This window comes from Seriola lalandi, unplaced genomic scaffold (assembly GCF_002814215.2).
Source record: "Seriola lalandi dorsalis isolate HSWRI2012SDOR001 ecotype SW California unplaced genomic scaffold, Sedor1 jcf7180002054968, whole genome shotgun sequence".
Taxonomy (NCBI): Eukaryota; Metazoa; Chordata; class Actinopteri; order Carangiformes; family Carangidae; genus Seriola; species Seriola lalandi.
Window position 1 is genome coordinate 1062040 of NW_019525519.1, and position 23760 is coordinate 1085799.

A 23760-nucleotide genomic window follows, 5' to 3' on the forward strand; every position below is an offset into this window, starting at 1 on the left:
AACAGAATGGTTCCAGAAAAACAAAATCCGCCTTTTGGAGTGGCCAAGTCAGAGCCCAGACCTCAACCCAATAAAAATGCTATGGATTGACTTGAAGAGAGCCATACACATGAGACGTCCAAAGAATATGGCAGAGCTTAAGCAGTTCTGCCAGGAAGAATGGGCAAAAATTCCTCCTCAACGATGTGCAGTTCTGATCCAGAGCTACAGGAAGCGCCTGGTTGAGGTTATTGCTGCTAAGGGGGGGTCAACCAGTTATTAATTCTAAGGGTTCACTTACTTTTTCCACTGCCATTTTGAATGTTGAATGAGTGCGTTCAATAAAGACATGAAAGATCAGATTTTTTCTTGTGTTATTATTTTAGACACATTATATTTGTCAATACCCTTGACTTAGATGAAGATCAGATCAGATTTTATGACAAATTTATTCAGAAAACCATGACATTCCAAAAGGTTCACATATTTTGTTCTCCTTCCTCCCACAATCCAAAGATATGCAAGTTAGGTTAATTGGTGACTCTAAATTGCCCATAGGTTTAAATGTGAGCATGAATGGTTGTTTGTCTCTATATGACAGCCCTGTGACAGACTGGCTACCTGTCCAGGGTGTACCCCACCTTCACCCAGTGTCAGCAGAAATTGGCTCAAGCCCCCCACAACCCTAAAAGGATAAGCAGTATGGCGAATGAATGCATGAATGTTTAAACAAGGATCCCATAATCACAATTGCACAAAGTAAATAAAGTAGATTTGGCACCATTTTAGTGCAAGGAAATATTCACAATAATCTATTGTAGATCTGTTTTTGTTCACATGACAGGACATGACATGACTGTGTGTGTGTGTGTGCACACGTTGTGCTGTCATTTGACAATCCCAATGACACCCTCTGCCACTGTAGTGGGTTAATGGGTGGAGCTGAGGGTGCTGAATGATGTGAGCGGAGTAGTCATTCAAGGATTAGGAGATTAGGAGCCTAGGAGCCATAATAGCTGCCAGACCGACAACCATCAGGTTAGGCTGATAGCCCTCATGCTTTCACATAGATAAGCTCTTGATACAATCACTAATTAAGTTGTGGTGTTTTGAAATGAGTGAGTTTTTGTGGGATTGTTCTATTTTGAAGTTCACATTGTTGTGTGCCTAGAATTGGCAACATAATGCCCAAATGTACAGCATCGCCCTAATTTCAACCATCAGTTGCACCATAAATACAATTAATAACATGGTTGGAATTATGGGAATTGGGCAATAACTAATAGTCAGCCAGACCACAACAAGCACATAATGTACACGTTCTGTATATTCTAGGGTATCTGTACATAACAGCAAAAGCTTCTGACACCCACCACAGAGGATCAAAGATTCCCTGAACAGGCATTATGGACAGGAACAATAGACAAACTCCATATTGAATCTACTGGCAACACCATACTGCTCTTATTCAAATTTTGGAAAAAAATACAACAAACCATTCTGATCTAGACTTTCTGCTAAATAAGTTGAGATGACTTTTTGAAAAACATATGTAATGATTAACTATAGTGGTGCAGACCCTGGACTGTGACCCAGGAGTGAAATTCAAAGGTGTTATCAGCTGTTCCTGTAGTAAAGGACCATAGTAGGAGCTTTATGAGCTGTGTGTCAGCAGAAGCCTCTACAGTATTAAAGAGTGCCTGCTCTCTGTAAGCAATGCAGTCTATCATATAGCAGGAAATACTCAAAAATAAAATGAAAAAATGAATATTATATTGAAAATATAATGAAAAAACTATCACAAAGGGGTTAACAAAAATATATAATTAAGTAACAAACAAATTAAGATGATTAGAAATATTATTTTAATACTTGGATGAAAATCCTTTGCAGTCAGACTAGCCTACCCGAAGTTTGGAACCCATGGACATCACTAAATAATGGAGTTTCCCCCATTGAGATGCTTTGCCATGCTTTTACTGCAGCCCCGTTCAGTAGCTGCTGGTTTGCGGATCTTTCTGCCTTCAGATTTTATCTTGAGTAAGTGAAAAGCATGCTCAGTGGGGTTGAAGACAGTGACTGACTTGGCCATTAAGAATATTTTATTTATTTGCATTCAGAAGCCCTTGGGTTGCTTTCGGAGTATGTTTTGGATCATTGTCCATCTGTACTGTGAAGCACCGTCTCATCAGTTTCGCAGCATTTGGCTGAATCTGAGCTGATAGTTTAGCCCAATAAACTTCAGAATTCATCCTGCTTCTTCTATCTGCAGTCATATCACCCCCAGTGACCCATTCCTATTGCCAGCCATGCATGCCCATGCCATAACATTGCCCCCACGATGTTTGCCCGATGATGTGGTACGTTTTCCTTTTCTTCTCCATACTTTTCTCTTCCCATCATTTGGTTACAAGTTAATCTTGGTTTCACCTGTCCAAGGAATCTTGCTCCAGAATTGGGCAGGTGGTTTTAGACGTTTTCTGGCAAAGTCTAATCTGGCCTTTCTGTTCTTGAGTTTCACCAGTGATTTGCATCTTGTGCTAAACCCAATATATTGACATTCGTGAAAGCATCCCTTGATTATAGACTTTGACCATGATGCACCAACCTCCTCAACCTGACATAGCTAGATTATGTGAAAGGGTTTTTCTTCACCAAGGAATGATTTCTGTGATCATCCACTTTCGTTGTCTTCTGTAGTTGTGTTCCAGGCCTTTTTGTGTTGCTGAGCTCACCAGTGCAGTCCTTTTTTTTTTTTACCAAATTGTTGATTTGGCCACTCCTAACGTTTCTGCTATCTGTCTGATAGGTTTGTATTGTTTTTACAGCTACCCAATGCAAATTCACCACTTGGAATCAACTCCGGACTTTTCATCTGCTTAATTCATCATGAAATTAACGAGGAAACAGGCCACACCTAGCCATGAAACTGGTTGCTAGTCAACTGTTTTGAGTCTGAAAATAGAGGGATTATTTATTAAAAAAAAAAAAAAAAAAAGAGACTAATTCCTAAACAGTTAATGCAAGGTTTTTGTAAAACCCCTTGAACTGAAGCTGAAATTCTACACTTCAATCAGATTTTGATGGCTCTGGTTCAAATCCACTGCAGTGGTGTACAGAGGCCAAATTACAAAACAAATTACTTCATGAGCAAAAAAACCCCCCCAAAAAAACAACATTGTTCAACTCAGTACAGTCCTGGATTTTGCTGCTACACCTTTACTTGGTCAGGTATGACCAGCAGCTAATGGTGGCTTATGGTCGATAGATATTCCTGTGTTACTGACATTACCGAGTCTTTTTGCTGACTTTATGACTCTTTTCTACTTGTGCTACTATTGCATGCCATTTTACCATTTACTATTTCCTTTAAGTGTCACTTGTGGCCATAGTAACCACAGTTCAGCAAAAGTCTCAGTGTCATTTTAACTCGTGATGGTCTCTTATGGAAGTTGGTGTTCATTAAAGTCAGCTACAAATACAATTTTCTAAATCATCCTCATCTAAGCCTATGGAGTAAACATAAAATACTGCTCAGTAAGGTTTTCTTATTATTACAAATGTGAATGGGATTTTAAATGAGGTTCTCTTACTTCTGGAACAGAACCCCGGAGATTGAGTTTCACTTTGGACCCCTATATTGTTATCAGATTTCTTTTTTAATATACACATTAAGCTTTTACTATCTGCTTCAAAAATAAAGCATCAGCTTAGCTCTATTTTTCATTTAATTCAATATCTTAAGATCTTACCCAGTTCAGTGGCGTACTGTTGTCCAGTGGTATCCATGTCCCCCAGTTCTCCATCCACTTTGTCCGAGGGCAATCTATGTGGCCTTGCTGCTGATCTGTACACGAGAGGCTCCATCTCTCCATTTTGCAGTCCATTATGAGGAACCCTTACTGGAGGAACAAAGTGAGGCCCCCCTGGTGGAGGAGCCTTGTACGTCACGGGTTTGCTCATTCTGTCCCCTAATGTATGTTTCCCAGGGCCTACACCCACCTTCCTCTGCTTCTGGGTGGGTCCTGACCCTCCACTTCCAACCCCTAGAACAGCTCCTACTCTAACCCCCACAGCTGGGCCACAAGTCCTTTTCTTTTTTCGTGCCTCGGACCTAGCTCTGGAGTTTTCTGAAGCAGATGGGTGGCCGGTGAGGAGCGACTCCCCACGATTCTTTCTTTCTTTGGGCCGTTTGTGTGAGTGCAGTCTCAAGCTGTTGAACTGGTCAATGAATTCCTCGCAGTGCAGTAGGTGATGCTCTGGCTCCCATGTGTCCTCCTTACTTCCATAACCTTTCCACCTTATCAGGTATTCCCACTTACCCTTCTTGTTCCGCCTCTTGTCGACGATCCGCTCCACCTGAGGACAGCACACACAGTGACATTAGACTAAAGAAATTCTGGCATATAGATTCACAAGTTTTTCCTGCTCCAAAAAAAAAAAAAAGGAATATGTTTTTAGAAATTAAGAACAACAAACCCATCAGCAAAAAAACAAAAAAAGAAAATGAAAAATCTTTATCTAAAAAGCCGATTTAAAAAAAGTTATAAATAATAATAAAATAAAAAGAAATATAGCTCCTGCACAGGCTAGCTGATTGGTAGAGGTTTATGAATGAAAATTTCTGCTGCGGTGTGTCTTTTGATATGATATGATATATGATATGATATGATATGATATGATATATGATATGATATGATATGATATGATATGATATGATAGTAAGCATGTTTGTTTCCTTTGGATATTTTTGGTAGCATAGAATTACTTGTCAGATTTTATGACACAATTACAAAACTAAAACAATCACCTCAGCTTTTACCAAACAGGTCAAAGCTAGGAATGTTGTCAGTCTGGCAGATGATAAAACTAACAGACAGCTGAGAACTGTTTACCTACTTATAATCTATTCATTATCTGCATGAAGATAAGAGTTTGCCTCAGGTAAATGTTATCAAACTGCCTCCTAAAATGTGTCACCTGTGTGTCCTGTTTAATACTAATACAAGGTACAGGCTCTGGAGGATGGAGCCCGTTTGCAGCTATACTTCATGGCCTAGCATCACACATGGTTACATTCTGGATCTGGCAGCCAAAGCACTGAAATTTGCACTGGGTATTCATGATCTTTAGTGTATAGATCCTCATGTTTTTCATGTATTGTGAACCTTCAGGCCACATTTTCCAAATTTATAAGCCTACACAAGAAAATCTAAACCTAACCCACAGATTTGCTTTAAATTGACTGAGCACATTCATGGTTCCCAGAGGATGAATCCACCTACTTTAAATATACTGTACATACAAATTTTTACGTAGATTTATGTCAAATCTTACAGAAAAGGTACATTTTGCAACTTAAGATAAGGACTTAATTCCCTGGAGGAGAAAGATTAAAGACCAGAGTGGAGCTGAGATGTGCTGCAGGCTGCAGTGATGAAGAAACTTCAGTCATCAGAATTTCGAGGTCAAACCAACACTTGAAAAACATTGAATAAACCATTTTCTAATTATATATGGCCAACAGAGATCACAAAGTACCAGTAAATCTAACTATTTGACACAACTGCTTAATTATGAACAGTGATTGTATAACGCCAGAGTCAACAGTGACACTGGTCAGACACCACACAAATACATACATACTGTATGTTGTCATACTCAGGATTTTTTTTAATCTTTCTCTGTGAGCATATATGAAATTACTTTGATTCACAAAAATGATGTGCTATATAAACACCAAAATATGTTTTAGTGTAAAAAGTAAGGTATTGCTGTTGCATAAACAATAGGGCAGTGACATACTCCACACGTACTTCATACAATGTGTATGTGACAAGACAAATATCTTGACTGATCAAACTTGAGCTAAAGTGCCTGTGAATACTGTTAATTCGACAGGTGGGCTTTTCATTAACTAGACTGGGTAACTTCAACTCGAAATATGTATTTTCTGCTAGTCTTCAATTTCCCAGATTTGAGTGTTGTGAAAAAATACCTACAAATTGAACCTGAATGTTCTATTTTTTTAGTTATTTCATTCTTAAAAAAACAAAACATACTCAAAACATATGTTATTAAATTAACATAAAAACACGCACACATAAGACCTGGGACACAATCACATCAAAAACATACACACATACACAAACACATCACAATAAACCATTACAGTAGAATCTGTCAGCATCACCCAGTCTCAACATTTACATATAAACACCCACACCACTGTCATCATATCTCAGACACATGTAACATACAGGTTTTGGTTAGACATTTGTACACAGGAGATACATTCATGCTGACAACCATATGACTAGCGCTATAAAATTGACATCCTTAGGCATCATGCAAGGCTCCTCTGATTTTACAGCAGTCTCTTACAGTAACTCCTAAGACTAATTCTGAGCGCAGCTTTTTGGTCTTCAAGACTTAAAAGCACACAGCAAAAGACAAGGAAAACATGTTCAACAATACTCATAGGACATTCAGAAGTAGCATTGTTCTGGGCCATGAGACTTATGGAAAATGGTTGGAAAGTTTCATCTGAGGCTTTAGAGCAGCTGTGGTAATAACCGCTCATCATGTTCTCAGATGTGCTGCGCACATTAACAGGAGTAAACAACCTTTGATGGGTGAGCCGTAGGGGTGTCACAGAAATGAACAGATGATTAGGTTGCTTACAGCCCCAGACAATATCACACTCAACAGCATTGCAGAGACACACATGCAAATAAAGAAGAGAAGGAAGGGGAAAGCGTGGGGAAAACTTGTGTACAAAGACCATAGAGGTTTGGAAACACTTGATGCTTAAGTATGAGGTGCAGAGAATGTAAATGTGGGACATCACTACCCTCCAACACAAACCATAGGGTACTCCTCTCATCACATGCAGTGTATTAATTGTGATAAACCATCAGCGGTAATGTCAGCACAACGACCAAATGGTAAGACTACATCTACATAAAACAGTATTATTTTGAAAACGCTATTTTCTTGTGAAACGACTTACGTCTGAATGAGTATTCACAAGTCACTTTTTAAGAAACACGTGAACAATTGAAAACAGTCAAATCTGTTCTTCTTCATCCTCTTTCCATTTGGAAAACAACAAAACTGCACATCACAGCCAACATCTGGTAGGTGGGACAGACAACAAAGTTATAACAGGGGGGGAACACACTATTTGAAGGGGGAACAGACTTTGACATCTGACCAGCTGAATAAATGGTTATTTTATCGAGGTGACTTCATCTGAAAAAATCAGCATAAATACAGGATGTGTGCTCACCTATACTGACATTTAAAAGTGAACGATCACAGAGAGGGTTAGAGGCAACTGAAAGCTGTTGTTTTAACTTTACTGCCACACGGACCATAGCCCTCACTGGGCAGCTTACATCACTGTTTTGAAAAAGGTCAGTTTTCCGCATACACGCTGAAACACAAAACCGTTTTATGATTTACACACTCTAACCAAATTGGAAAATCTCTGTTTTTGGCAGAGAAAAACGTCGTTTCAGAGTGAGGCTGGGGGCTGAAATGGAGAGAAAATCTAGCTTTGTGTGGATGTACTGCCACCCACCCCATCATGCCAGAACAGCCCACCAAGTCCAGCAGTTTGCATCACTCCGGTCCGATGAAATGACAACATCCAAACTACACTAAAAAACCAACAGTACAACCAAAGCCCCTGAAAATATTCAGTCCAACGCGATGACCATCTGCATTACGTTGTTACTGATAATTTAATACACTGTGCTGTTAATGCTAATTGAAAAAAAAATGTTATTATCAGTGCAATTTACAGCAGACCCAAGAACATTTTTATTTCCATAGCCTTTACATCAGAATGACCAGGGAAACCTCATGATGAGACAGAATTCAAATTCTCTAGTTCAAACAGATTATATAAAAAACAGATTAGATTACCCAAAACTCCCCAGTTTAAAAGTGCATTACATCTTGCATTGATACATCCGGGTTAAACTTCATCATGGTCAACTGTACATATTCTACTCGTGTCCACACACAGTTTTACAATGCAATAGAATATTTATGCTTTACAAATTTTGGTTGATAACACTTTTGGTTTCCGTTCTAAATAAAAGTTTTAAATGACTGGGTTAAACATGGGACTTACTTCAAACCTGTTTGGTTAGGTGCAGTGTGAAATGGATCATTCATAGTGCTGAACCCACAGTTCTTTTTGTTTTGTTTTGTTTTTGTTGTTTTGCAGCCAGTGACTTTACTGTTTTGGTTCAGTGTCACCACTCTCAGAGTTGTTTTTAGCCATGACACGCATCTGTTTTATATTAAACCACCTGCTAAGCTACATGTCCAGCACCAAGTGACAGGCAGACAAAGTCTGCAACTAGCAGGTAAATATAAGGGAGTATTTATAGGCTTAAGAGACAGATATTTCCCCCAGGAGTCGTTAAATACAAAAAAATGAGATGAAGGAGAGTGAGAAACATGACTCCAATTGCATGCTAATGTTGCTCAGTGTGCTGGATGTGTGTATAAACAACTGTTTGTAAAGCCGTAAGAACTTTATGGGATGATAATATGTTAATGTTGAGTTTACAACCTGTTGAGCAGCCAAAAATATCAATAAATGAGTTATACCTGACCAATAAATTCATTTTAGGGCACTTTTTATACTGAAACATCCAGTGCCCATTTCTCTGATGATCAAAGCTTCTCGTCTCTGCAGCAAGGTCCAAGATCCCCATCATCTCTGCCTCATAATCATCTCTCATAAAAGGAAATCTTTTGGACAGAAATTTGCATGTAGTCATTAAAGTAAAACTGGACCACCTAATCAATGATTACTGCTTTAGTTTTGGCCTAACACTAGAACCCCCAAGACGGTCTGACAGACCATTTAAGTTTTGATTATGTAAATAACTTTGTTTAAATAAAAACTTCAGGTCTCTCAGTCCATGCCTTTTCCTAAATATATGTTTTTGATGTTCTCTGAAGCCTAGAAGGTATTTAAATAAAAAACAAAAGATTTCTGAGCATTTACTCCTCTGACTGCCAAAGCAATCATATAGACCACAGTCATACAGACCGCTGTGGCCAGCTGTGGCCATAGAAATTAACAATGTTTCCATTTCGCGGTTTTCATACGTCTATTTTTTTTTTTCACTGTTTCTTTTAACATTAGGCGTACATTTTTATATGCAGATCTGGAGAGAGAGCGAGAGCGAGAGCGAGAGCAAAAGAGAGAGAGAAATTGAGAGAAGTCACCACACACCAGATTTAGCCTACCAGCAAAAACTGAAAAGAAACTGAAAGAAATGGAGAGAGTAAAAATAAGAGCAATATACGATGTTCAAGAGGCTTTGGCACTTTCTCAGGACCTGAGCAAGGGGGAGTCTGATGAGTGATGAGGAAAGTCACTGTCAGCTGGCACATCTGTCAGCATGTCCGTTCCAGATGCAGCCATTTTGCAAACTTTATTTTGTGAGTACAGACTAGATCTTGATTTTGTAAATAGTCGGCCTTTAGGCTATAAACAGTAAGCAACATCTAAAATCACCATCATGTATAATAATAACGAATTATAATGCAGCCTGATAAATCTCAACTGTGCTGCCAGCTGCAGTCCAGTCCATTACACACGCCACACCGGTCTCTGTGAGAGCTCGTAGGCTACATAAGCTCCAGGTGGAACGATTGTAAAAAAATCTCTGGCTGCTGATAATAAACAATAACAAAAAATAACAATCTAATAAATCTCTGAACGAACAGCGACAGCAGCTCTGGACATGAGAGCGCACACACAGTCTCCAGAGGCAGGGGTGTGCCATAGGGGCGTCAGGCGATGCCGCGCGGTCACTATTAATAAATCATTCTCTAATGTAATGTACCTCCACCCTCAACCCCCGACCCCTGACATTATATGAAGAAGGAGAAGTACTAACACTAATTTCTTTCCACTTCAAGGACTACTTGTGAACCCAAACAATGTAAATACATATGACGGTCTGCTGGACTTAGCCCATAGGTGAAGGACACAGTGATGGATAAGGTGAAGGATCATGGTGCATTATGAATCATGATAACTTGTTTCTATAATATTAAAATCTCCATATGCAGCATCAATGCAACATCCAGTAGGTCACAAACAAAGCCCTTCAAGAATCATCTCATGTGAACAAATTCTCTGTTGTGTAGTCACACAGTTAATAATGTGTGTAGTACAACCGCGCTACTGTATTGGCAGGCCTCAGCACATACCACTGCTATAGACTGAAACTGTGTCCTACAATATTTACAGGTTGTCACATTAAGGCTATAAGCTAGTGCAGAGAACAGTGTAACTAGTCATGTTTGGTGAACAATTGTTGCTCTAGTAACAGACAACAAAATGGACATAGAAAAAGGAAGTAACTTGATACTAAGATGTAATAAACGGCAACACAAACCCAAGCTGGAGATGCAATTCTTTCAGGAAAATCCACTCATATAATTTTGCCAGTGCTATTTCCTCTTATGCACAGTATGTTGAATTTTCCTTGCAATAATGACTATACAAAGCTCAATCCTTTTTTTGTTAAAGGAAAAATTTGTTGTTGCATTGTCTGTTGCCTCTCTATTTATCTGGGTTAATTTTCCTAATTCACAGATGTCATAAGAATGCCCATCACTATAACCTCTGCTAACTGGGCAACGTGGGTTTATAGTTACACAGCATACCTGCTGCAGTCAATTTGCAGCTACTCAAAAATTTAACTACACATCAGAGCTAAGGCGGCTACCACATGCAAGATCTGAGATTGGTCAACTTGGGCTGCTTGTGTTTTCTCCTGCCAGTAGAGACTGATCATGGTTAGTGCAAAATTAAGGATGTTGAAGAAAGACTCAGTGGTCTTCTCCTGCTCAGTAACACACATTTAGCAGAGACATGCCCATTGAAAACCTTAAATTCATATTGATCACTGCTATGACAGTGATTGAAACAACTTAAGGCATGATACAGCATGATCACATATGACTCATGCATGTCACTGTCTATGGATACACCCAAACCTACACCATAGGTATCTACTGCGGGACTCCCATGAACCCCTTGTGTCTACTATAAATCCAGCTTTAGGTAAAACGAATCGAGGTATTCAATATTTTCTGGTTGGTCATATGAAGGTACACAAGCATGAAAATTCACAAGATCAAGCATGTGCATCCCTTCGCAGGCAGTGCATTTGTGAATATTCACTTAAATGGGAATTGGACCTGACCTCGCCAACTGTTTGTTGAGTCAGAAATGGAGGATAGTTGAAAAGTTTCAACAGAGAGTTCAACGCATCTGTGGTAATAACTGCTCATGGTGCTCTCCTGAACACATTAACATGAGTAAACAGCCCTTGATGGGTGAGCTGTATAAGAGTCACTGAAATGAAGAGATTTGAAGGCTAACAGTCCCTGACAATGTCGCACTTAACCACAGCATAGCAGAGACACAAACACAGAGAAGGAGAAGGTGAGCGGAGGAGGTAGATAGAACGGCCAAGTTGTATACACAGACCAGAGAGGTTTAGTAACACTTAGAGCTTGAGCATGAGCTGGAAGAGTGGAGGTGGGCATATCCTCCCTCAGCTGCCAAATTCCTTTTCAGCATTCTGCAAACCCAAAACATAGTGAGAAGAGCAAAGAAAGTCTCTCTTGGATGTCAAGACAGGTGAGTATAATGTACACCCTGACATCACTTTTGGGTGTGGTTACACATGCAAGAGAGCACACCCATGTAGTCATGCAGAGTCTAGATTATGATTTCTTTTCTGAGCTTAGTGATCACATAGATTTCCAGCCTCTGAACTATGCCTGTGAGCTGCCCTTGTCTGCCTTGGGGGGGGGGCTGACTGGGAGCTGACTGTGTAATGAGCTGCTGTCTTAGTTTATCACAAGTTGAATATGTGGCCACAAACTCAATGTAAACTACATTGCACATTTTTTGGGGGAATGTTGTTAGTGTTGCAGGTGTTAAGGCATAAAAGAAATAGTGGGGAAATTAAAATTTTGATCAATGGCACTGGGAGATAAATCAAAATGAAAAACTAATTATTATAATTCATCATGGTAATCCATCCACCAGTTGTCAAGATATTTAACTCTGAACCAACCTGCTGGTGGCACAAGAGTCACGGTCTGGGCATCAACCGGTGTTGCCAACTATTTCGGATGGAAAGTAGCTGCAGCCTGCACGTAAAGTCATTGTGACAATAGATCACGTCATGCGCTAATTTCATGTTGTTTTTTTAAAATTTATATAAAAATTAAGCAAGCCAAACTTAACTGACTCTAACTAGCTTTATAATGAGCCATTATTATTCAAATTATTTTTGACGTTTCTATCATTTTACCAATCTGTATTTACCTCTACTTTCAGTGTCATGAATAGAGAGGATCTAAACACTGGAATTAACTCACTATTTTTTTTTTTTATAACAAAACATATTAATGGTGCAGTTAAGTTAAATCTGATGAGTCAGACCAACTGAAATGTTCATTTATAATCATGGAAATAATTAACAGTGTGTGGCTAATTTTTCTAATCAAAGCAAAAACAAAAACATCAGAGGTTTAGTTTTAATTTCCAGTTGTGGTCACAGAATCTCCTCATGTTATTCTGAGCTGCAGTGATGAAGAAGAGAGTAAAAGCATCGACACTGTCAGAAATCCTGTCAGATTAAAGAATATTTGTTCAATTAAAATTAAACTATAACAGTTATTATATAGGCTATTCATTTAGCGTGATAAACTCTCCGTGCATTTTTTTTAAAGTTTTGTTTAAAAACTAGAGTGGACACATGGAAAGACTAAATCAAGAAAACAATTCAATTGATTTATATTTTATATCTACTGCTCGTTATTACTGATCACTTTATTGTAAACTCTTTTGTCCCTGTCCGGATCCTGTAGGAATGATGACTCAGTTTTTCCAGTGATTTCATTGTTCAGTAGTTTGGCTGTTGGCAGGTTTTGTTCTGATCCTCTGAAGTTAACCTGTGCCGGAGCAGGTTAGGAGTTCAGCGTAAGTTACCATGGTGATTTACCCCGGTAACAAGTGAACCTTTGCCGTAGGACTGAAAACCCAGAGTTAAACCTGAACCTCAATTCCTGCTTCGTAGTACAGGCCTCTGGTGGAGCAACAGGCCCGATGTGACTTGTAGAAAACAAACAAACAAAAAAAAAACATGGAAAGACTGATATTCTGTATTTGACACAGATCATCAGAGACAAGTTATAAACAACCAAAAGCCGGTATGCAAATGGTGTCACAGAGCATTTCTAACGAGAACCACCTCAAACCTATCTAAGCAGCTCCAAGACACAAAGACAGGTATCCAGATCTGTGCACAGAATTCAGGGTGAGTTCGAAAAGGCTGAAGTAATCATGTTTAGGCTAACATAGCGATAGCTCATAATGTGAGCTTGGTGCTCACAACGTTAGTAGGCTACCGTCATTACTGTTCGATATAACTTTCCTGTTTTAAATGAATATAATCACACCAATGGTCTGTCATCTTGTTGGTCAATGACTACATGGAGGTGTGTACATGTATGGGTGTGTGTGTGGGTGCCAGAGATGGGGACTCGAGTTTGTGATTTGGACTAAAGTTGCAATTAAGACACACACATAGTGAGATTGAAACTTAATTTGAGATTAGTCTGCAAAATATCCTACTTGAGACTCAAGATTTGGAACTCGTGAATTATTTTATTACCTTCACCAAGGAGTTATCTGTTCACCCATGTCTGTTTGTTTATTCATCAGCACAGGATTACGCAAAAAGTACCAAACTGATTTGCACCAAACTTTGCATAGGAATGGGGCTTGGGCCAGGGAATAACCCACTAAAGTTTGGGTCAGATCTACATTATTTACTGTGACTTTGATTTTTTTTTTTCTTGTTTGTTTGTTTGTTTGTTTGTTTGTTTGTTTGTTTGTTTGTGTGAGCGTGAAGTCTGGTATACTGTACGTCAGGCACAGAGTGGCTAATCAGGAGGCATGGGAAGATTCCTGATGGGCCGCACTGGTTGTTGGGCTGCGAGGGCGACAGAGGGAGCGAGAGAGACAAAGAGGGAGCGAAATCGATAGCGCAGTCTCGTGGTAATCAGCCCATTGGAGCAGGCTGCACAGCCCACTCTGGTTCTGTGTGGCCATCATCTCCCGCATGTCTGTCTCCCCAGCAAACTACGTTTGGTTCGGTCCCAGACAGACAGCAACAGACAGGAGTAGAACAGCAGAGTGAGTTCAGGACCACAGCTGACTGTCAGTCCAGTTTTACAGAATAGGCGATAGGCAAAATACAACAGCAATCTAGTCTGAGTTGATTTACCAGGATAATGTTGTATATTTTTGTTTTAAACTATTGTTCCCGCAGGAATCCTAATATGCTAATTAGAGTACTAAAGTACTCTGTGTGATTATCAGAGATCTACAGAATGTTATTACAGAGAAATCCAACAACTTACATTAAAATATGTCTGGTGTTGCATTTACTACTGTACCAGCCAGTCTAAATTCTAATCGAGCTGAACGTCATTCCCTCCCCTATTATAATGCGTAACTTCATAGATAAAAGAGTGATGATAATACAGTACATGCTTTGAATTCCTCAGATATGGCAATGCAGTGTTCCAAGCAGACTGGGTGGCATGCAGCAGATAATAGAACCCTCATTACAACTATTAAGAGACTTGAAACTTGACTTGGACTTGCAAAAAATGACTTGTTAGCATCTCTGGTGTGTGTGTGTGTGTGTGTGTGTGTGTGTGTGTGTGTGTGTGTGTGTGTGTGTGTGTGTGTGTGTGCGCACTGCGTGTGCAGAAGCCTCTGTTCTTCTCTGGTTGTTGCTGTGGTCTTGAGAATCAGTGAACTTCATTGGTATTGATACAAACTATCAAAATTCTGGCATCACGACATCCCTCCCTGCTGTTGCCACTAAATGAAAAGTGGGTGGATCATTAGGATTAATTCTCTTGGCACTAGGGATGGGTACGACTCGAGCACTCGTTGATGTCATTATTTGAGTAGCGTTTCACTTCTTGCACCTGCGCATGTATTGTTTTTGGCTACAATAGTTCAACTCAGTTGGCGTTAAATGCACCATGGCAGCCTTGACCAGGAAAAGTGATGTCTTGAAATACTTTGATAAAAAAAGATGACAATAATTTGCAGTGCAAGATATGTGGCGTTAAACTTGCATATCATGTTCTCCGACAGCCAAACAGTAGGTTCGGTCGGGAAGGTCCGTGTCCGACTGGAAACACAAGCTTAACATTGGTTCCGCTTGTGTTTCCAGTCAGACACAGACTTCCAGTATTTCTTTTACACACACACATATCTATCTATCTATCTATCTATCTATCTATCTATCTATCTATCTATATATATATATATATATATATACACATACATATAAATATATTTAATTTATGAGTAATCGAGTACTCGTTCATAAGGTAATGAGAGTATTCGAATATTGAAATTACTGAAAATGTCCATCCCTACTTGGCACCATGGATATCTGTACCAAGTTTCAGCGTGACTAAAGAAGATCCAGCTTCAAGCAGAGATTCAGAGTGTCCACATTAAACACTGAAGCAGTCCCTTATGTTGTATATCCATGATTATTTGTAACCATTATCGACAAAGACAGTGAGGAAATAGATTCAAAATTGTCATTTTTACAGTCTTTTGCAACCAACAAGATTCAGTAAGCCACAGCCATTGGTCTTCAGTCAAACACATTTTTGTCAGCTATAATTCAAGCCAATAGGAGGCAAGAATTTGATGCTCAAAAGGCAGATTTGGGATGAGATTCACACACTGACTCCAAGTTGTTGCTTTCTCAATTACATTGTAGAACTGACACTGTTCATTCCCTTCCTAGTACATCCACTACCTCATTACATTTTACTAAGTCAGGAGACAGCTTGACCTTTATCCACAATTTTGCAAAAATGCTTTCCCACAGTGCTTCTCAGGTGTTTTGATGTCATGATATCTGACCATCTTATAGACTGAATATTGAATTCGGACAGGTAATTGCAGGGCAAATATTTAATTCTTTCTGACTTTCGAACTATACCAGAAAAGTATACTGAATTTCAATACCCAACCATAGTCTCACCCTGTCTCATTCTGTCACTGCTTGCTCATTTCAAAGCCTCTGAGCCTCTGACACTTCCATGACTCCCCAAAATCTTATTTCCAAAATATGAAATTTTCTAACAAAAGACCTCTAAATAAGGCTAATGACCAAAACTCAGGATTCACCACATATTTTAGAAAGTGATGTCAAGATGTTCCTCTTCTTTGTAAAACTTGTGAGGTTGGCCCGGTCCGTGTAAAATGAGTGAATCCCATCTGTATAAGGCTGTTTGGAGTAACATTGCTTTTTCTTTTTTAAAAAAAAAAAGGGTGTCATGATATACACAGTATACAACATTTCTTGACCTCTTTTCTGAAACGTAAATCCCAAACTCTGCTATAACAGTCCTATACATCAAATTCAACAACACTTACAGACATGAACCAACAATACTGCCTCCACTTTACTATATTATCTTACAGAACCATGAAACAAACCACTTCTACACAATATTATTAACTAGTTTATTGGTGCTGGCACTCCCGACATGTACACAGTCCACAAAATGATTACTTGCACCCATGAACAGGAGACTCCGTTCTCCACATTTAATGTTCCATATCTCAGAATGTTTATTTTTGGGCATTTTTAAATAAAGCTATACAGCATCATTAAAATCTAGCCACTCTCTTAATTTTGGTCACTCTGAACCGAACCGTCACCCATGCGGTTGTTGATGTGAGAGTAGGGGAGCAATCCAAAGACTCAGCTGACTGTTGATGGGCCATGATGCCCGCCAAAATACTAACTTACAAAAATAAATCAGAGTTTATGACTAATAAATCATGATAAACCAGTGACCTGTTCAACAAAGATCAGTCAATCAGTTCGACAGGAAATTAATCAACTTCCAGTGACCACATACAGGCTGCCACATGAGGCAGATTTCACATCAAGGCCACAGCCTGCGTGGAACAAGCTGCCTTCTCAACCTAGTAGTCAAGCGTAAAAACAAAAGTACAGTATTATTCACTACTACTCCACTGATGTAACACTACATTCACACAACTTGGAATTACAAGCTAGAGGCCGGCGTGAACGGTTTTTCCCCACTCAGTAATTACTGAATGATTTGAATGTGTCATAAAACAATCAGGTTTTTTGCTGGAGCATGCAAGGCGCATAATTAATTAAGTTGAAATATGCAGTTAAAATCCATGTTGTAATATGTTGTAAGAAAGAAAGAAAGAACCACAAACCAAAATACATGAACATGTGAACAACACAAGTGAGCACATGGGAGGTATGGGAGGTAATAGTCAAAAAAAGGACTTGTGTCATATAGTTATGTTTGAATGAGTTTCAACAATAAAAAAAAGAGTAATAATTGTAATAGCCTAAATAATGATTACAGTCAGTGGGCCTAACAATTTGTGAAAAGGCAATTACTTAGTGCTTCTCACTTATTGAATGTATTGTCTTCTAACTGATGTCATATGCTGTTTGTCAGTGCTGTGAGGAGATAATTTTATCTATTTCAACACTCATGAGAGGTTCCCCTAGTTTCACGTTTGTCAAATGGACATCTTTGAGGCAAATTTAAAGTCCTTCACAAAAACAAAACAAGAAAAAAAGAAAGAAAAACTTGTTATTTCTGACTCTGTTGGTTTGTTTGTGCTTGGAAGTCATCAGACACTGAAATCTACCCCCATCTCTTTGTGTCACCACCATGAAGTGAAACATATGACACCGTGTCAGCAGTAACAAAGGCTAATGACAGTAAGTGCCTGATTCAGTACAGCTGATGTAGGAACCAGGCTTCATGCAAATTCTGGCACCGGTTCCAGAGTGATATTGCGCCCGAGGGCAGCGTGACCTTCCTGTCACCCATCTGGGGCAACTTTTACTCCCAACACTGTCGGAGTCATAATTTCACAAATTCACACGTGAACCACGAGAGCAGCTCATACAGACTTCTTTATACCGCTCGATAAAAATAAACTGGTGTCTCAGCTTATGTTCCAAACAGCCTGTGAAACTGCCACACCGCTGTAAAATCAAAAAAGAAAAAAAAAAAAAAAAAAAGGCTGTGATGACAAAATATCTTTTGGCATGTATGCGCACCTTCAGAATCATCACTCCGTCTGTAGCTATTCACCATGTCCGTCCGCTCAGCGCTGCTGTCACTTTACCACGACTTTCAACTCGGCGACAGACTGAGGAGTTTAGCCCGCAAATTACATCTTATCTGTTTACTACAGTCGTGAAGAATTACGTCAAAGTGTATCAGAAGCGACATAAAGTATGAGCATAAATGTACCAACCTTATCTTCGCAAAGCTTGAGAAGGGTTAGTTTCGCCTGTTAAAGGGCTTAGGACACCGCTTTTTACATACGCGACGCCCTCCCCTTTACTTCCTAATTCCATTATTCGTCAATATTACAGAGCATTTTTGTTGGACATGGTTTTATCCTACCTCGTAAAGGTCTCCTGAAGCCATTCTGGGGTGCGGACTCCGGCGGCGAGGCGTTCTTGCCTGCCTTGTTGGCTTTTTTTGGACCCTACTCTCTCGGTGTTTCGCCGAAAGCCCCGATAGACGGGAATTAGCGAGCAGCCTTGTTATTCTGAGCAATCCGCAGTAGCAGATCAGCAGACAGTGTCAATCGAGCCCGGCGCTCTGCGATGGATCGTTCCACACTTAAAACAAACAACCATCGGGGCGGTGCTGTTTACCCAGACCCAAGTGGAGCACTAAAAACTAGTCCCCGGCTAAGAATGCACAGCCTTGATGGTCTGCATGCGCCCTGTTCCTCTAAGCTCTGTTGCAATCTAACTACTCAGCGGGAGATCACATCCTGGGTGTTCACACACACACACACACACACACACACACACACACACACACACACACACACACACACACCAACTGAGATAGATCCCTTTTTAGCACCCACTCTACCTGTGCACTTTACTACCAAGGGAAAGACCAGCCCAGACCTTAATTTAGATTTGTTAGGAAACATGTAGAACAAATTCATTGGAACTATTTGTACTGAATGGTGACCCTCTGGAAGCTGATAAATTGTTGATGTGTGCTTACACACCTTCATTAACCTGCATCACCACAAAATTGTCATCACTTTCACAATATTTATATATTCATGGTTAACATTCATTAATTATTAAGCAGTGTGTTGACATGCGAAAGTACATGATGGTGATTTTCATTTTACAGTCACCCTGTTGCACGTAATAAAATTATGTCACCCAACAAGGACATGCAGGCAGCTCATCACCACATTAGCAGTGTTGTACTCCAAAGATAAAGATTCATGTGGTAAAGCGCCATGTGAGTTAGTGTGCCATCATGACTCGTGGTTATTTGTGGCTTTGAAATGATGTGGCTCAAATTGAAATGTTGAGAAGCTGTCTTGTTAATTGTATTTGGATCTCACAGGTGTAAGAAATTCATTTTTATTCACAGTAATATCTACAATAGGCGTATTTTATATATATATATATATATATATATATTATGCACATTATAGAAAATGTAAATGTATTTTAAAAAGATCCAGCTGTAATATGCTGAAATTGTGGAAAGCTATATAACCCTCCTTTCATTCTCTTTTTCATTTTAAACATTGACATAAGAAACCTTTAGTCCCTATCACTACCACTCTCTTCTCTTATTTTACTGAAACAGTCTTTAAATCCCAAATTATAAGAAACTACGCAGCATAGTAAGGTATTCTGAAAAATCCCTTCAGTGTCTTGGAGCATGTGTATGAAAACTAATTCAACCTGTTTCACATTATTTATACTGCGGTCTGGGAAAAGAATCTTAGTGCAGACGAGGTGCAACTGTTCTCCAGGCCATACTAGATTTGGAGCATAACTGTTCCTGTGTGTGTGCTTTACAGTAAAAAATGTCTCACCATGCTGTTTTAATAGAAATTGATGCCACCATTGTAAAAACAAATACTGAAGAAAACTTGAGCACATAATTTTTGTTGAATACACTGAATAGGCCATGCTGATATCACAACAGAGGTGTTAACTGCCCCACTATTTTGCCCTTCATTTAATATTAATGTGAATTACACTCGGCTAAGAGGATTTTAAACACTGCACAGAATGACTTTTAGCATAATAACAGATTCATTTCATTTTCAAGGACATTTTCTGGACCAAAATAAGTTGTTGGAGTTACTGACCCTAAAGATATGCTGAAAATAATTTAATATCTCGAGCAAGAATGTGTTGGTCTTACTTGTTATTGTGGGAATAACAGACCACTTTTTCTAAATAACATGCTGGAGCTTGACACGTGAAGTATTAAAGCTCATACATGAGACAACACTTATGGATGAACATATGAAATTTTTTTTTTTTTCATTTAGGCTACTGAAATTCTGTCATATCACCTGAGTCTGTTTATATAAAAACATTGTGTGAGTTGGGAATTGTGTGTATGGTAGCCTATATTCTATTATTGTTATATTTATGTTGTCCGTTTTTATATCTTTATGTTTTCTATGTTGTCCATTTCAGTTTTAGACCTTGCAAGTGAGAACTTTTGGAAAAGGGAGGGCATTTTAGTCAATCCTCAAAGAGCTGTTTGGAAGGTTTGGTTTTGGAGTTAAGATTAATGCAGGTTTTAGGTTCAGTTTAGAGTAAAGAGAGGTGTTGGGCACTTAATTGTGATGGTTAAGGCTTGGGTTAGAGGATAGGTAATGTATTATGTCAGTCAAGGACCTCACAAAAACATGTGTCAGTGAATGCAAAAAGGTTTCCTCGGGTCCCAGGACACCATCTATTGTGACCACTGAGGCATCTGTTTCAGCACACGTCATATGGCGCTCTCATTATGAATCTTTCTTTGAAAGCCATTGTAGACTTTTCCTTGTGTTTTATTAAGGCAAGAAGGGAAACGTTCTTGAATGGGAGGAAAAGGGAACATTGGACTTTCCTTGATGATTAACACTGACAAAATTCAAAAACGGTTTTAAACAATTGCAAAAGGCTAGATCATGCAGCTTCAGGGAATTTGACCATTTAAAATTATACACTTCCATGGCTCCATCACAGAATACAGAGCACCTTTGCTCTGTTTTGTAAATGAAAATCAGCTTAGACTACATGAGGGAAGGACGAGGAAATGGCAAAACAGGAAGTGTTGTCTGGATAGATTTCAGTTAGCTGCAGTAGTTCGGGAGACAGTTACTTATAAACTTTCATTTCCATGAGGAAATCATGAAAGGAAACAACTGTTGGATAGACGCTTCCCACGACACGGTTCACAATATAGACCAAATGCTGTATCATGCTGTATGTGTTTCTGGTTGACACCTGCATCTGCTGTTGACAACACTGTATATTTCAAATGATGCAGGTATTTGTGAGAAAAAGGGAAATGAAAAGTTTCTTTTCCTGTAGCCACATAGATGTTATTTCCTGTATCTGTCATTAGTGTTGAACCAGTCGCTATTTCTTGTCGTGACAAGTGGGAGTGTGACTTGTCTATCACCTGCATCATTTGATTCACAACTGACCTCTTCAGTAAAAAGGACATTGAGAATATAGCTTATAGTATCCTTAGAATATGTTCAGTTATCACAACAGAAACAAGTGACGTATGAGTTACTATTAGTTTGAACTTTATCCTTACATCGAATAGCATGACAGCTACTGATTCATTATTAAATATGTTATTAACTTAACTTTTACCTGTAATGGAGTGTCCATTCATGATACACTGTAACATGTTGTGCTGTGATGTTGTGATCTTCTGCTTTGGTGTGTAAAAGAATGTGTTTCTCATAACAAAATCTTGAATAAATGAATAAATATAAAAGGAAAAAATGTTGCATTAAGTCAGACTGGATTCACTCATAGCACTCATATACAAAATTTTTTTTTTTCTAATTCCCTCTTACAAACAAGATGCAAAAATTAATGGACTCAAATGCCAAAGCTGTCAACCACTCCGAGATGGTGTGGAGCTGTGAAGCTAAATTAGTGCTTCGACATAGGCTGCAGCTTGACATGCACTTAATTATTTACAATATATTTAGATTTTATCATTAGTAGAGAGCAAACAAAGAAAAGAGCACTTGCCTTTCATAAATTCTCAGTGAGTCAAACTTACTGCATTTGAATTATGGTCACTTAAGGGTACCCTGCAAAGTTTTTGACCACCAGGAACCCTGTGAGCCAATGTTTTGTTGGCAGGTCCCCATTTTGTCTATATAATGTGGACATGCCCAAGGACAGGCCCTCTCGACTGAAACACTATCGCGTTTTCTGATCTTTTGTCGTATCATTTGTCCGTGCCTTCCCAAATTGTTACACATCACTATCACTATTGTAAAGGTTTGGTGCGGTTTAGCCTTGGATAGGTCGTTTGGGGTCATTTGGGTTAAAATGACTACTTAAAGTGAAGGCTAAGGTTAAGGGATCTTCATCGTAATGGCTACAATAATGAACATTTTGTTAAGGTTAGGGAACAGTTATGGTCATGGTTAAAACAAACCAGCGTTGACTGTCAGTGGGAATCAGGAAGCAGCCAATGGTCACCTGTGGCGAAGTCACACTTTTTATTGACACACCCATCCATCCTGTCCTTCACCATATGTCAACTTTATGGCTCTATGATATCACTTGACTACCGACTAGAGAGCTTTGTCACGTCAACAATTATCGATTTTTGGGCATTTGCTGAAATGATTATGCTGTTATTTTTCGACAATGTCAAGTTATTCCACATCTCAAAATATCCCAAATAAGTGGCTATGATGAAAGAAATATATTCAAATGGCCTCAAGGATATACACAATGCATTTTAGTAAGAAACACCAAATGTAGACAAAACCTAATTTGTTTAAAAAGAACTTCGTGGGGCACCCTTAAATTTACCATGCTTTTGTATTTTACAGAATGTCATTAAATGTTCTGCAATTACTTGGAGTCGATTTGTGTAGTTGTTATTTAAATTGGTCTAAAAAACGTTATGGCAAATGTTTAGACGTGTACAGCCAAATATAGGAAGAGTGGCACATTTGCAAAAGTTGGGAATTGGATCGACCAAAAAAACTAATAAATAACCAAAATGTGATGTGCTTCTTAAATAGCCAAAGGCTGCACCAGAAACTAATCACTTGTTCCTTCTCCCAAGGCCCAATATTTCTCCAAACTGGAATAAAATTTGTTAAGGAGTTTTTGAAATACCAATACCATACCAGTATGAAAGCATAGGCTCCTTGGTGCATGCAATAAAAAATAATTAAGGAAACAATGTGACTGTTGAACAAGTGAGGAATATTATAAAGTGATTATTTTTTTGATATACGCTTGACAGATTGAATCAAGTTATTATACTAAGCAAATTTCAGACCCAAAATACAGAAGTTATTATACAGTTGCAAGGTAGTTTTATTGTAAACTTAAGTACATTTTGGGGGAGATGAGAAGCTGTGATCCAGGCTGAGGCCTGGGTGGCGTAGATGGATTGTACGCTGATGGAGTGGAACAAGGAAGTGACAGTGTGCACTGAAGTTCCAACTGGCAACTGTCAAGGGTATCTTGGCTAAGTGAGGCTGGACTGGACTGAGCATAGAGCGTTAGTTAGTCGAAATGAAAACGAAAAGCGATGCAAGGAAACAAGACTTGA

At 39.0% G+C, this 23760-nt stretch overlaps 1 protein-coding gene across 2 annotated transcripts in view; it reads right to left on the reverse strand.

The window, feature by feature from the left end:
- LOC111646253 (chromodomain Y-like protein 2) overlaps nt 1-18885 on the reverse strand; it is a 31839-nt gene extending 12954 nt beyond the window's left edge. Inside the window, exons 1-2 of one of the 2 annotated variants that reach the window (XM_023395705.2) lie at nt 18565-18885; nt 3732-4338 (exon numbers count right to left, since the gene is read on the reverse strand). In XM_023395705.2, the coding sequence (XP_023251473.1) occupies nt 3732-4338; nt 18565-18588 (631 nt within the window). In that variant the 5' untranslated portion in view covers nt 18589-18885. Of the gene's footprint in view, nt 1-3731; nt 4339-18212; nt 18277-18564 lie in introns of those variants that run through there. The other variant, XM_087170898.1, reaches the window with a different exon arrangement.
- Nucleotides 18886-23760: the final 4875 nt, after the last annotated feature.